Source organism: Aquarana catesbeiana, linkage group LG09, assembly GCF_042186555.1.
Source record: "Aquarana catesbeiana isolate 2022-GZ linkage group LG09, ASM4218655v1, whole genome shotgun sequence".
NCBI classification, from domain to species: Eukaryota; Metazoa; Chordata; class Amphibia; order Anura; family Ranidae; genus Aquarana; species Aquarana catesbeiana.
Window position 1 is genome coordinate 182,497,110 of NC_133332.1, and position 14,747 is coordinate 182,511,856.

General features: G+C 40.0%; 1 protein-coding gene across 1 annotated transcript in view; it reads left to right on the forward strand.

Moving 5' to 3' along the window:
• The window catches only part of THOC2 (THO complex subunit 2), a 251,420-nt gene that overhangs the window by 97,161 nt on the left and 139,512 nt on the right, over positions 1-14,747 (forward strand). The window contains exons 14-18 of the mRNA XM_073599433.1: positions 3,177-3,307; positions 5,478-5,579; positions 9,643-9,727; positions 13,128-13,221; positions 13,949-14,029. Of these exons, the coding sequence (XP_073455534.1) occupies positions 3,177-3,307; positions 5,478-5,579; positions 9,643-9,727; positions 13,128-13,221; positions 13,949-14,029 (493 nt within the window). The remainder of the gene's footprint in view (positions 1-3,176; positions 3,308-5,477; positions 5,580-9,642; positions 9,728-13,127; positions 13,222-13,948; positions 14,030-14,747) is intronic.

A 14,747-nucleotide genomic window follows, 5' to 3' on the forward strand; every position in this document is an offset into this window, starting at 1 on the left:
TTGGCTCAATATATTTCAATGGAGAAGCTCCAGAAAAGCATGTAATGTGTTTTTGCAGCAATGTATTTTTTAATCTGCCAGCAAATTGGCCCCAAAAAAATGCAAAAATCAAAACGCACAGCAAAAAGCACTGCAGAAACAGATCAAAAGCAAACTGCATAGATGTGAACCGAGCCTTTGCTGGCCAGACAGATCAATTTTCAGACGAGAATATTCAGACGAAAAATCTTTGTACATTCGCTGAATGAAAGAATGTTGTTTGAAATTTTCACTTGTTTTTAACATTCTGTTTTTAAAATTTAATGTAATTTCTGAACGAAAATCACATGCACTGTCTGAAAATTCCTTTGACCAAGAAGTTTTCTACTATTTCCAAATTTTCCTGTCACTGCGGTTGAAAACGAGCGTCGGTTTGACCCCACTAACGATTAGAAAATCGAATGAACGTTCTTAAATTGACAATTTTTTTTGTAGGAAGACATTGTTTTGTTTTTTAATTAATTGTTTTTTAATTCAAAAAATGTGATCTCTGGGTCTGATATTTACCAGATTCACCCTTTAATAGTATATACAGTATATCTCTTCTGTCTGTTATTCTCAGAGTGGATTCGATATTTTGCTCGCTAACCATATAGTTGGTTATTGATATTTTAAGAATAAATTACCTTTTTGTTAAACTTTACATACTAACTAAATTATATACCACACTTTTTTTTTTTTTAAGGTTATTAACAGATTCATCGAAACAATAATCGGCCAACTAATCGATTATGAAAATAATTGTTAGTTGCAGCCCTATTCTCAAGTACCCCCAACAGGCCATGTTTGCAGGTTTTCCTTTATCTTGCACAGGTGCTTTAAATTAGTCAATGGCTTGGTATTTTGGACAGCTATTTTATCTAGGAGAAATACCCAAAACATGGCCTGTTGGGGGTACTTGAGGACAGGGTTGAGAACCACTGTGCTAGGCAACAATCTAAGCGGTACATGATAGATTTGGTGACTTCGCTGGCAGAGTGCTTTTCAGATCCAGCGCAGGGCCCTGCAATATGTTTTACCTGCTGTGATGGGTGAAGTTTGTGCCTACTGGTCATGCAACCATGAACTGGTGAGTGACTCTGTTGTTATAGGTGGAACATGTGATGGTACCCCATGGCAGTGTTCCCTAGAGTTTCTGGGGTGTTTGGACAGTTTTTCCTATGGGAAAGACATACAGCAGTGGTGTAGTGCAAGAAAAGGTGGTTCAGCAGGTGTGTGATGACGTCATTGCACAGGGTCCATGATTACTGGATATCAATGCAGTTGGCAGATTGACTTTCTCAGCCATCAGCGGCTGAATAGATTTCTGGCTTTTAGTATCATCAAGGGGCATGTATCTACCTTGGCTGTCCTGTTTTTCAGTGACCTATAACGGCTCATTCCCTGGTTAAAACTTTAGGATATGCTGTCCCCCTGATTGTTCTACCTATATGGCTTCCCTCAGTGTGACCTTTAACTTGTCTGTTATGCAGATGTCTCCTTTTTAAGCTTTTATGAAAGTTTCTTTCTCTCCTTACGACCAGGTTGTCTTTGTGGTGGCCATTTCATCAGGCCTCGGTCCTCTTTCTACCTAGTGGTTACTTTTGTTCCGTCTGAATCAGGACATTGTTGTCCCTTTTTGTCCTAATCCTAAGTATCCTAAGAAAAAGGTGCTTCATTCTTTGGATATTTGGGCTGCTGGGGATTATTTGAAGTCTATAGCTTAATTTCAACAGTCTGATTCCCTGTTTGTTATGCCTGAGGGTCCTTCTAAGAGTCAGGCTGCTGCTCAATGTTCTTTTTGGGCAGATTTTTTTTTGGGCAGATCATTTCTCAGGCCTATAGTATAAAATGTTCCTTGTTTCCCAGTTGAGGCCCATTCCTCCAGGGATGTCTGTGTTTCCTGGAAAATCCAGAATCCAGCTTCTGTTGTTGAAATGTTTATGGCTGCTACCTGCTCTTCTTCTCTAAGCAGGTTTACAAATTTCTACCATGTAGTTGTTCACACATCTGCGGGCGCCGGTTTTGGGCAGGTGGGCTTGCAGGCACGGCTTTGTAGTAGGATTCTCCCTGGTGTGGGTGTTTGTTTTTTTGTTTTTTTGGGGGGGGGTTGAGTGTTTGGCCTCCCTCTTGTTCAGTGCTTTGAGACATCCTGAGTAGTCGCGAATATCAAGTTCTCTGTGTCCCATGATATACAATTAAGAAATTAAGATTTTTGGTTGACCATGGGCATTCACCCAAAGGTGGCAGCATAACTCAAGTAGTCATATCAAATCTTGGGATGTACGCCAAGAAAATGAATTTACAGGTAAACCAAAAATCCTACATTTTATGGATATCTACAAATCTGCACTACTCCCAGACAATCCTTAACACATTACAATTAATTTACCTTCGTTTGACGCAATATCCTTGTATGCATTTTCACAGTGGATGGGTGCCAGTCATTCTTTTTAAAGGATATCTAAAAGTTAATTTAAAAAAAATAAAACAAACATGTCATACTTGCCTCCTCTGTGCAGCTTGTTTTGCACAGAACGGCCCCGATCCTCCTCTTCTGGGTCCCTCAGCAGCGCTGCTGACTCCTCTTCTCAAGTGCCCCATTGGAGAGCCGCTCTCCTTCGGGGCACTCGTGCGGGCAAAGTCCAGTGTCCTGCTGCTGCGTCTATTGACGAAGACAGCAGGACTCTGCTCCGCCCCCGACTCCCACTTCATTGGATTTGATAGCAGCGGTAGCCTATGGCTGCGCTGCTGTCAATCTATCCAATCAGGACCCGAGACACCAGCTGGAGCTGGTGTACTTGTCCCTGTCGCTGGAAAGATTATAAAATACTGATTGAAAAACATTTAAAACCCTCATTCAAACACTCCTATATGATGGAATGGGAGAAGATCTGAGGGAAGAGCTGCCTTTGGAAATAAGGCAAATCATATGGTTACAGGGTGTAGGAGCTCAATCTGTATTCTGTATAAAGCAAATCAATATAAAATGTATTTTTCTTTTCTTCATAAAATAACACATTTTCTTTTTGCACTTTTAGAAGTGTGTGCGTGCCATCCCTTTTTGACTTCCCCTTAACTATGATATTGGTCATGTGAGTCATCCAAGGTGCACTGCATTTATTATTCCTCTGCTGACAATTCTTATTTCCCTTTAGGAGATTTTATTTAGCTGTCTGCTAAGCATTACAGACCAGGTGTTACTTCCATCATTGTCATTAATGGACTCAAATGCATGCATGTCTGAAGAACTCTGGGGCATGATAAAAAATTTTCCATACCTCTACAGGTAAGCTTGCATGAAAGATTAACACATCTGTCTGTCTTTATCATTAATGTAAAGATTTTATTATAGAAACCCACACTGAGAGCAATAGCTGCCATTGCTATCCTCATTTGAATTTTTGAGTCGCTTTCCCAGAACAAGGATATAGTGCGTAAAGTCAGAACTCTTTATTTGTATTTGTTTCAAGCTAATTTAAGCCATCTTGGTGAATGCCAAAGAAAACTAGCACTGCCAGGGGAAGAGAATGGCACTGATATTGGAGACTGCTAACCTGGCGATTGGCTGATTGTCCTAAATTCGGTGTGCTTTCAGGGGCTCTTTGTGTGCATTAAAATCAGTTTGAAAATTGACACTTTATTTTACAAGAAGTAAGGTGTCCGCAGCTAATCATTGTTAGAGTGAGGGTGTTCATGAGTGAGCAACTACTACTGAAATGCCTTATTAAAAAAAAAAACACAGATTTTTTTTTAATACCAGCTTTGGAACAAATTCACTTGTAAATATATGTCTGAAAAGAGAGGCGACTGGGTCTCAAAAAATGAATAAATACCAGATACCAATATAGCTTCTGTTTTAAAAAGGGAGTGTGTTTATTTTTGATAAACTGCTTATTCTTGGTCAGCTTTTGCAAAATTCACTGGTCACTGAGGGAGTCAGTGCTATGTTTTAAATCAGTGGTCTCAAACTGGCGGCCCTCCAGCTGTTGTGAAACTACAAGTCCCATCATGCCTCTGCCTGTGGGAGTCATGCTTGTCAGCCTTGCAATGCCCCATGGGACTTGTAGTTTCACAACAGCTGGAGGGCTGCCAGTTTGAGACCCCTGTTTTAAATGGTGAATTCCATCTGTTCCATGTATTATTGCTTAAGTTTTCTGCTAGTGTTGGACTGTTCAACATTTTCCATTTACATATCAGACATTTCTGGATAGCTACCCTGTTTGGTTATCCATAAACCATCTGGTGTCACTGCAGAATGCCATCTTAAAAGCCAGTAGAACAGGATCAACCCGCAGGAGGTATGGCAGGAAGGTCATAAGAGAAAACCCCATCTCTGGGGTAAAGGGTCAGTGCATAACACCTTACAGTGGTTAATGGAAGGTAAGGGGTTGTATTTTGCATTCAAACGCCCTTAAGAAGTTCTAGCGAGCTGAAAAGGATAAAATCTGATGAGCTGACAATCGTAGAGAGATGGGTAGTCTATTGCCTGGTATAGACCTTTGTTGGAGAATTTGCTCTCACTTCAGGAGCATGTTGGTGATTGTGGCAGAATCCTATGAAAAATGTAGATTGGACAAATGACGCTTTAGGGGTCTCATGAAGGGTGTAGGTTTGTCTTTAATATGTCTGTGTTGGATAAAAAGTCTGAGTCAAGATAAAGTACTTAAAAGGGCAGACTGTCTGTGTAACATATCATATTTTACTCTCTTTAATGCTAATTGGTTTGTAACATAATATAGATTTACATACTTGTTGGTGATTTTTCCTTTCGTTGTATTGAAATAAAACCTTTTTTGCTTCTTTTAGCATTGTTGTTTGTTACCATTGTTACTAACGAGGGTGCTTTTGCAGATTAGCTTAGTTCTAAGCCCCCTTTCACACGAGGTGGACTCCGTTTCTACGGAGCCCGCCTCGGTCCGCCGGCTCAGCGTGAGATCAGTCTGTTGATCTCCGCTGAGCCGGCGGATGACAGGTCCCTCTCTGCTCACTGAGCGGGGAGGGGCTTGTCAGACGAAGCTGCCGCTTATGGAGGGATTGGACGTCAGATCTCACCCGATCTGATCTGCCAGCGACGGATCTGGAAGTAGGGCCATCCGTCTGCTATTAGCGGATCGGACGGGGTCGGATGTCAGTGGACATGTCTCCGTTGACATCCGACGCTCCATAGACTAACATGGATCAAAACTGACAGGCGGACCTGAACGGTCCGATTGTGTGAAAGGGGCCTAAGACAGACCAAATAAGTATTTCAGCTAGTACTTATTTGCTGTTTTTGCACTACCTACAGTAACTATGAAACCAGGTTTGGAAAACATGATCTTTTTTCATTTATTTATCTTTATTTTGAAGATCTATTTTATGGAGGACTTTTATACTCCATCATCCTAGAGCTGTCTTCAATTTCACAAAATGTTGCCTTGTCTTTAATGTAGATTTATCTTTGCTTCATAATTTAGGTATCGCCTGTATGGGCAGTGGAAGAATGAAACGTACAACAGTCACCCATTACTTGTCAGAGTTAAAGCACAAACAATTGAAAGGGCCAAATATATTATGAAGTAAGTATAAAGTGTCAATTGGTTTTTGAAGTGTTTTTATTTTCAGCTGAGCAGCTAAAGTGTAGTTTCGTAAACCTGTTCATGGTTCCAAAACTCAAAGGAGGCATCTGCTCTGTTAGATCTTAAAGCTTCGAATGTCTTTGAGCCCAGAAATTCTACATGGAATCCATCATGTCTGTAATTGTCTACCTTGACCAGAGAGACTTTCTGGCTTCTCTGGATATTTAGAAATAGTATGTCACAATTTTTCCTTCAAATCAATGTTCTCTTGGGTGCCCCAGCCTTCAGCCTGTCTTTTCTCTTTGGATGTTCACCAAGCTGCTGGCCCTGGTATTATCTCTGTTGCACTTTCATGGCATCTTCATTGTGGGATACTCGGACAACCTCCTGTTGAGGGAGTAGTCTGCAAAGACTCTGCCAGGCTATGTGGTTTTGACTTTCCAATCGTGGCGGCAGTTTAAGTGGATCTGATTCATCATTTGGTGTATCGGTGTCTAGTCCTGGACAGAGCTCACTTGAGTTTTTCTTTCACTGGAGAAACTTCAGACTCTTTGATTTTGGATTTTAATTTTTCAGTCCATGAGTTGTCTTTGCATGAGTCTTTATCCTGGCGGTAGCCTCCCAGTCGCATATATTCAGCTTTATTCCGAATCTGTACGATGCATCAATCCGTCATTGTGGGAGAAGTCAGTTAGGTCCTTGGACAGACAAATTTATTTGACACTAAGGGCCGAGTTGTCATTTTAGTTTAGTGTCTCAAGAATCTGACTCAAAAGTCATTCCTTTGTTTTTTTGAGCATCCTCACTGTTAATAGTAGCCTGTCGTGGTGGGGACAAATCCTGGGCACCCTGTCATGCAGCAGAGTTGGTTGTTGTAGTATTCGAAGTGTGTGTGTTTATTTTCCCCAAATATGGCAGTTGTTGGTAGTAGTGTTTGCAAATGGGTAGTATGGGTTTACGGAGAAGAGTAGAAATAGTCTCAGCATTTTTCATGGGGTTATGTGTGTCCTTTTACTGTTTAGCAAAGTTCAGTAAAATTTATCTGAGGTAAATATTTAGCAGCCATCATCTTGCATTGGAGTCTTTTTAAAGACTCTGAAATAAAGCACGTTATTCCTTCCTTGAACTGAATGGTTGTTGGTGTGGACAATAGTTTGCACACGGAATAAAAAGGTTGAAGCGCATGTCCAGCCCAAATGTTTTTTTCTTAGTTTTGGATAGAGTGGGGAAGAAGCAGAGCTCATGCCTGGTTTGTACTGCTATCCAGGGCTGTGTTGGCAAGCTCTCCCCTCACGGTCTGTTCTGCTGACAATGCGTTACCAGAAAGGAAGCGAGGGCAAGTCTCCAACAGCAACATGGACAAACCAACTCACGCTCACTCACCCCCTTTAAGTTTACTAGGGAAAGGTAGAACTGCTGTCTGATTTTAATTGAAGTCCGTGTCCCTTTTGCAGATATTCCCATGTTACCTGTCTAGTGAAACCATTGTCAGTGGGGTAAAATCTCTCTAACGGAACCCAGGTTGACTGTAAAAACCTCACAGGGGTTCCAGGTTTCCCTCACTCTAGTATAAGTAAATGTTTCTGAGTTGTACTGTACACAACAGATCGATAATATTTATAGACTCTGGCGTATAGGCTCATACCTCAAGGGCACACCCCTCTAGGACGCCTCCCCTATCACCTTACTTCACTCTGGGAGTCCTTATTTTTTCTTGATGCACCAAGAAAGCAAAATGGGGTATAATTTTTGAAGCAAAGCAAATATAACGTGAACAGGGCTGTAAGCTTGCCATTTAATTTAGTGATGTGTGCTTTGATTGGCATTCAGAGTGCTTTAAAAAAGTGTGTTAAATGCCACATTCTAAAGGAAGCGTAAGCGAGCCCTAAAAGTTGCATGTGTTAGCAGCACACTGGAGAGCTGAATCACTGATTTCCCAAAGCACAATATTCTGCGTCCTCTGCAGTCCGACACTGCTCCTGCACAGTGCTTCAGTCAACAATGTGCAGGGGGGTTGTCTGGTTACTGGAGACCTGGACCACTGTGTTCTGTGTGAGAATAGGGGTCTGACTCTCCAGTGTGCTGCTGACACAGGCAACTTTTTTTTTCTTCTAGGCTGGGTCCTGAGGCATCAATTAAGCTTTGATTATACATCCCTCAGTATGTCTTTGGGATATTTTTTTTATTTTAGTAGACTGGTACCCTTTCATGAAGTGTCCTTTTAAAGAGTATTGCAATTTCACTCTTTAAAGATTTTATGTATGGAAGATGAATTTATTTTATTGGACCCCTAGTCAAACATTCGCATAGACTTATTCAGTAAGGCAAAATACAAAGCTCAATGACCCATTACATCCTGCCGCAGCTCATTTTTTTGGTGAACTGACCTCTTGTAAACCTGTCACAATCCTGAACATTTCAGCCTGAGCATATAATACATAAATACATTAGATTACGCTCAGTGAAAACTTGACGCTTTCCATCGGAGTATAGGGAGCTGAAATATTTTTTCACCTATTCCATTTTTTCTCGTGAATGTTGGTTCTATAACAATCAAGTACAGCTATATAATGGAGTCTTACTATGTTATCTAGCTTTGTGGTCTTCCTCCTAGTAGCCTCTCTTTTCATATAGGCTTCTTGGCTAGCTCTGAATAATGTGCTAAGTGGCAATTTCTTGTATGTTTTCAGCTTTGTTCTTAAACCTGCATTAACCTAGTTTTGAACATAAAATTGCATTACTTGTACCCTATGGACATTTGTGTTAACTTTTAGCTTTGTGTTGTCACACAGAACTACCTAATGGGTGCCTGTGTTCTTGTGCTGGTTACAACACTGACACTAGAATGGGAAGTGAAGGGGTCCTCTCCCCCCAGGGACAATAAAAACCTGACCAATTTCAGTCTCCCCCTACGGTCAAAAATGCACAGTACTAGGGTTACACTTAAAGTGTTTGTGAACCCCTTTTTAGAACTTGTACCTATAGTCAAGCTTAGAATAAGGCTCACCTATAGGTACTGTAAATATCCCTTAAACATGCTGTTTTAGGAGATATTTACCTTGCAGTGCACCAATGATGTCATCAGCGCATGCGCTGTGAAGAAACTACCCTCCGTGCTGTTTCTTCCCAAGCGAGTGCTGTGACTGACAGCTTTGGCGCACATGCGCAAGAGTGACGTCGCGCTGCTCCGGCCAGTCAAAGAGCCGGGATCCGCGGCCCCGGTAGGAAGAGGGGCGAAGATTGATGTGGGCTTCGTTTGCAATGCATACTAGCCCATTATGCTTTTACTTTGCAGGGAGCAAAAAAGTGAAGTAAAACCCATCGGGGTTTACTTCGTATTTAATAATCTTTAACTATACAGGGGTGATTTAGTAGAGACTATTTGACTTTTAATGCAATAACCAATTTTAAATTCTTTTGAAGAGTCCTTTTGAAACATCAATTAAATATGTGTGCTACTGCAGTACTGTTATCACTGAGGCAGAAATTGTCCCCTTATAAGAGAGTTATAGACTTGGGACTACATCAGCTGAAAACGCTTTTAAAGGCTGCACTAAAAAAATGTAATGGCTTCTATGGCACACTGGTATGAACCAATTATTTTTTCTCTTCATGAGATCTTTAGCTCCTTCATTAAGCACCAGTCTCATTAGGAACAGTGTTGGTAGTTACAGAAAAGTGCTAATTTTCTAACTCTAGTACATTTTAGAGGCAATTGACAAAAAATATTTTTATTACCTGAAAATGTTAAGTGAAGATTTTACTGTTATGACAAGCTTTTCCTTAGTTGTGTTTTGTATGATCTATGAATGGAATACGCCAGGGAAATCCAACAGTTATTTGTCCTATGATATTTTTTCTTATAAAAGATTTTCAGGTTATAAATTTATTTTTTTCATTTTCCTCTCCTTTTAAAAAAAAAAAAAAAAAAAAGTAGCTATTTTATAGTAGATCTGTTTTTTTTTTTTTTTTTTTTTTTTATGGCCAATTTAAACTGTTCATAGTGCTTTTAAAACATTGTAATAAAGAGAACTTTTTTTTTTTTCTTTTTTCCTGCATACAGACGTCTAACAAAAGAAAATGTGAAGCCATCGGGACGGCAAATAGGAAAACTAAGCCATAGCAATCCAACAATTTTGTTTGACTACGTATGTTAATAATTCACAATTGCTAAATTGAAGCTTTTTGCACAGCTTTAATGTTGTAGCCTGTATGTCTTTGTCACTCTTCTACAACTTTAAAGTGTGTGTGTGTGTGTATATATATATAGATATATAGATATATATATATATATATATATATATATATATATATATATATATATATATATATATATATATATATATCTCTATATGTATGTGTGTGTGTACACAGCGGGTAAAATAAGTATTGAACACATCACCATTTTTCTAGGTAAATATGTTTCTAAAGGTGCTATTGACATGAAATATTCACCACATGTAGTCACCAACCCATGCAATTCATACACACAAAGAAACCAAAACAAATAAATTCAGTCATTAAGTTATTTGTAATAAAATGGAATGACACAGGGGAAAAGTGAGGTGCATAAAAGCAAGGAAAGCCAAGATACAAGCTGAAATATATCAGTGATTAGAAAGCAATCCTGCCCCTTGTCAGTGCAAATTAATGGCAGCTGGTTCAGTCTCAACTGATTGCCTATAAGAAGGTGTTTCATTACCAAGGTGTCACACAAAAATTTCATGATGGGTAAAAGCAAAGCACTCTCTCAGGACCTTCGCAAACTTACTGTTGCAAAACATTCTGATGGCATTGGTTACAGAAAGATTTTTAAACTTCTGAATGTTCCAGTGAGCACTGTTGGGGCCATAATCCAGAAGTGGAAAGAAAAATAATTTCACCATAAACTGGCCACGACTAGGTGCAAGATTTCTGACAGAAGACTGAAAATAATCAGAAGAGTTTTCCAAGAGTCAAGGACCACTTGTGGAGAGCTTCAGAAAGACCTGAAATTAGCAAGTTCAATTGTTTCAAAGAAAACCATAAGTAATGCACTCAACTGCCATTGTCTGTCTGTATGCACGCTAACCACGCAAGGCCCCATTGCTGAAGAAAAAGCATGTTGACGCTCGCTTAAAATTTTCTGAACAACATTTAGACAAGCCTGTAAAATACTGGGAGAATATAGTCTGGTCAGATGAGACCAAAATTGAACTCTTTGGATGCCATAATACACACTATGTTTGGAGGGCAAATGGCACATCACCCCACAAACACCATACCAACAGTGAAGTTTTTGGAGGTGGAAACATCAAGGTGTGGGGCTGTTTTTTTGCATATGGTACTGGCAAACTCTATATCATTGAAGGAAGAATGAAAAAATATCTGCGGCCATTTACCAGAATGAAGATGAAATGAGAATGGGCATTTCAGCAAAACAATGATCCCAAACACAAAGCCAAGGAAACTCACAATTGGTTTCAAAGAGAAAAAATAAAGCTGCTAGAATGGCCCAGCCAATCGGACTTGAATCCATTAGAAAAATCTGGAAAGAACTAAAGATCAGAGTTCATAGAAGAGGCCCATGGAACCTTAAAGAATTAAAGACTGTAGAAGAATGGGCTGAAATCACACCTGAGCAATGCATGCGACTAGTTTCTCCATACAGGAGGCATCTTGAAGCTGTCATTACCAACAAAGGATTTTGTATGAAGTATTAAATACATTTCAGTTAGTGTGTTCAATACATTCTCCCTGTGTCATTCCATTTTATTAAACCTAACTTCATTTTTGAACTTATTTGTTTGATTTCTTTGTATGTATGGATTGGTTGTTAATGATGTGGTGAAAATTTAATGTCAATAGCACCTTTTTATTAACTAACCTAGAAAAATAGTGATGTGTTCAATGCTTATTTTACCCGTTGTGTGTGTGTGTGTGTGTGTGTGTGTGTGTATGTATCTCTCACAAAAGTGAGTACACCCCTCACATTTTTGTAAATGTTTTATTATATCTTTTCATGTGACAACACTGAAGAAATGACACTTTACTACAATGTAAAGTAGTGAGCGTAAAGCTTGTATAACAGTGTAAATTTGCTGTCCCCTCAAAATACCTCAACACACAGCCATTGATGTCTAAACCGCTGGCAACAAAAGTGAGTACACCCCTAAGTGAAATTGTCCAAATTGGGCTTAATTAGCCTTTTTCCCTCCCTCATTAGTGTTACAAGGTCTCAGGTGTGGATGAGGAGCAGGTGTGTTAAATTTGGTGTTATCGCTCTCACTCTCTCATACTGGTCACTGGAAGTTCAACATGGCACCTCATGGCAAAGAACTCTCCGAGGATCTGAAAAAAAAAGAATTGTTGCACTACATAAAGATGGCCTAGGCTAAAAGAAGATTGCCAAGACCCTGAAACTGAGCTGCAGCACGGTGGCCAAGATCATACAGCGGTTTAACAGGACAGGGTCAACTCAGAACAGGCCTTGCCGTGGTGGACCAAAAAAGTTGAGTGCATGTGCACAGCATCAAATCCAGAGGTTGTCTTTGGGAAATACATGTAGGAGTGCTGCCAGCATTGCTGCAGAGGTTAAAGGGGTGGGTGGTCAACCTGTCAGTGCTCAGACCATATGCCGCACACTGCATCAAATTGATCTGCATGGCTGTCGTCCCAGAAGGAAGCCTCTTCTAAAGATGATGCACAAGAAACCCTGCAAACAGTTTGCTGAAGACAAGCAGACTAAGGACATGGATTACTTGAACCATGTCCTGTGGTCTGATGAGACCAAGATAAGCTTATTTGGTTCAGATGGTGTCAAGCGTGTGTGGCGGCAACCAGGTGAGGAGTACAAAGACAAGTGTGTCTTGCCTATAGTCAAGCATGGTGGTGGGAGTGTCATGGCCTGGGGCTGCATAAGTGCTGCCGGCACTGGGGAGCTACATTTCATTGAGGCAACCATGAATGCCAACCTGTACTGTGACATACTGAAGCAAAGCATGATCCCCTCCCTTCGGAGACTGGGCCGCAAGGCAGTATTTCAACATGTCTGACCACTGCCTTGCTAAAGGAGCTGAGTGTAAAGGTCAAGCATGTCTCTAGACCTAAACCCTATTGAGCATCTGTGGGGCATCCTCAAACAGAAGGTGGTGGAGCGCAAGGTCTCTAACATCCACCAGCTCCATGATGTCATCATGGATGAGTATAAGAGGACTCCAGTGGCAACCTATGAAGCTCTGGTGAACTCCATGCCCAAAAGGGTTAAGTCAGTGCTGGAAAATAAATGGTGGCCACACAAAATATTGACGTTGGGCCCAATTTGGACATTGTCACTTAGAGGTGTTCTCACTTTTGTTGTCAGCGGTTAAAACATTAATGGCTGTGTGTTGAGTTATTTTGAGGTGTGTGTGTGTGTATGTATATGTGTGTGTGTGTGTATATGTATATATAATGCACTTAAACCTTGTACATTGTGGAGCTTATTTTAGTATGTTGATGTATACATTGGCTTTTCCTGTATTTTGTCAATTGACCTTTTTCTTTTTTTTTTTTTTTTTTTTCCGGCAGATTCTTTCACAGATACAAAATTATGACAATTTAATAACGCCTGTTGTGGACTCACTAAAATACCTCACTTCCCTGAACTATGATGTCCTTGCATGTATCCTTTTGTTTGACCTATTTTTATGTCTTTTAATGTTTGTACATTGCAACACATTACCTTGAAAATTCTCAATAGCATTGTGATTTATGCTCTTTGTATGCCTGTTCATATGACTGTACAAACCCATAAAGGGCAAAGCTACATGTTTACCTTAATGCCTGTTTTTAAGCAGCAGGTAGTCTGGTTTCCTTTCTGGAAAAAGAAGGTACCCAGGATTTAGAGGGGCATGTGACTCGCTTGCCTTACCCTTGTGATAGTGCTTGGCCCATCACTGTCACATGGGGATAGGTCTTGACTTCTGCAATCCTTTAGTACAGGGATATGCAATTAGCAGACCTCCAGCTGTTGCAAAACTACAAGTCCCATCATGTCTCTGCCTCTGGGTGTCATGCTTGTGGCTGTCAGTCTTGCTATGCCTCATGGGACTTGTAGTTCTGCAACAGCTGGAAGTCCGCTAATTGCATATCCCTGCTTTAGTAGATTGACTTGGAGCTTACACAGGGCTTTCTTTCCTTGTTTCCAGCAGCTGAACAGTGTAGAAAATCAAGGAAGGTAAGAATGTGCTGCTGGGGAAAAGGGTCTTGATTCAAATATAATTATCCTGTGGTAAAATACAGACATTTTGGCTGGATAACAACAATTTGTGTAATTATGTTATGTTGGTCATGTTCATAAGAGAATGGTAAAAATGATATATATATATTTTTCTTAACTGGAAATATAGACTGTATAATTGAAGCTCTTGCAAATCCAGAAAAAGAAAAGATGAAGCATGATGACACTACGATCTCCAGCTGGTTACAGAGTTAGTACAATTTTCTATTCATTTTTTTAGATACTGCCTGATAAACAAAAAATAGTTAAGGTTCAGTCCAACTCAGAGTGAATGACCCCTTCTTATATGACTGGGTTACTGCAAAAGTGGGATCTTGCTGCCACCAGTCCTTTCTGTATTCCTGTCTTCTTGTGAGGTTTGAGTCTTCCTGCCCATCTTTTGCATTTTCTGTCAGGTTCCAGTTACATGCTCTAAAAATAAAATTTGATGAACTTAAGCAGGTGTGCAGATCCAGAAACTCAAGCAAACAGTTCTCGCCAATAATTAGAGATTCAATAAATTGTAAGTTTAACTGTGCTGTATTAAGTGAAATATCAGCTTTGAGTGGAATGGATGGTGACTGCCTTTTTGTTGACTTTTTTTTTTTTTTTTTTAAATCTTTATTCTAAAGTACAGGACGCATGCTTTTAATCATAACTAAAGGGTTATATACAGCATTTCCAGGTGATTGGACACTGGCAAAGCCACTCAAAGCTTTAACACTTCTTTATATAACTACCTACCTCCATACAATACTCAGGTTCTTGCTAGTCTTCTTAGGTGTAGGTTGGAACTACCAATGTAAAAGAAGTAGGAATTTATAGGAAAATGTGAATTCTCTTATCACAACAAATTACAGGCTTCACTAGGCCACTTCGGCTAAGGGTGTCAGCTTTCTAAAACGGTGCCCCCAACTTACCTCGCTCCT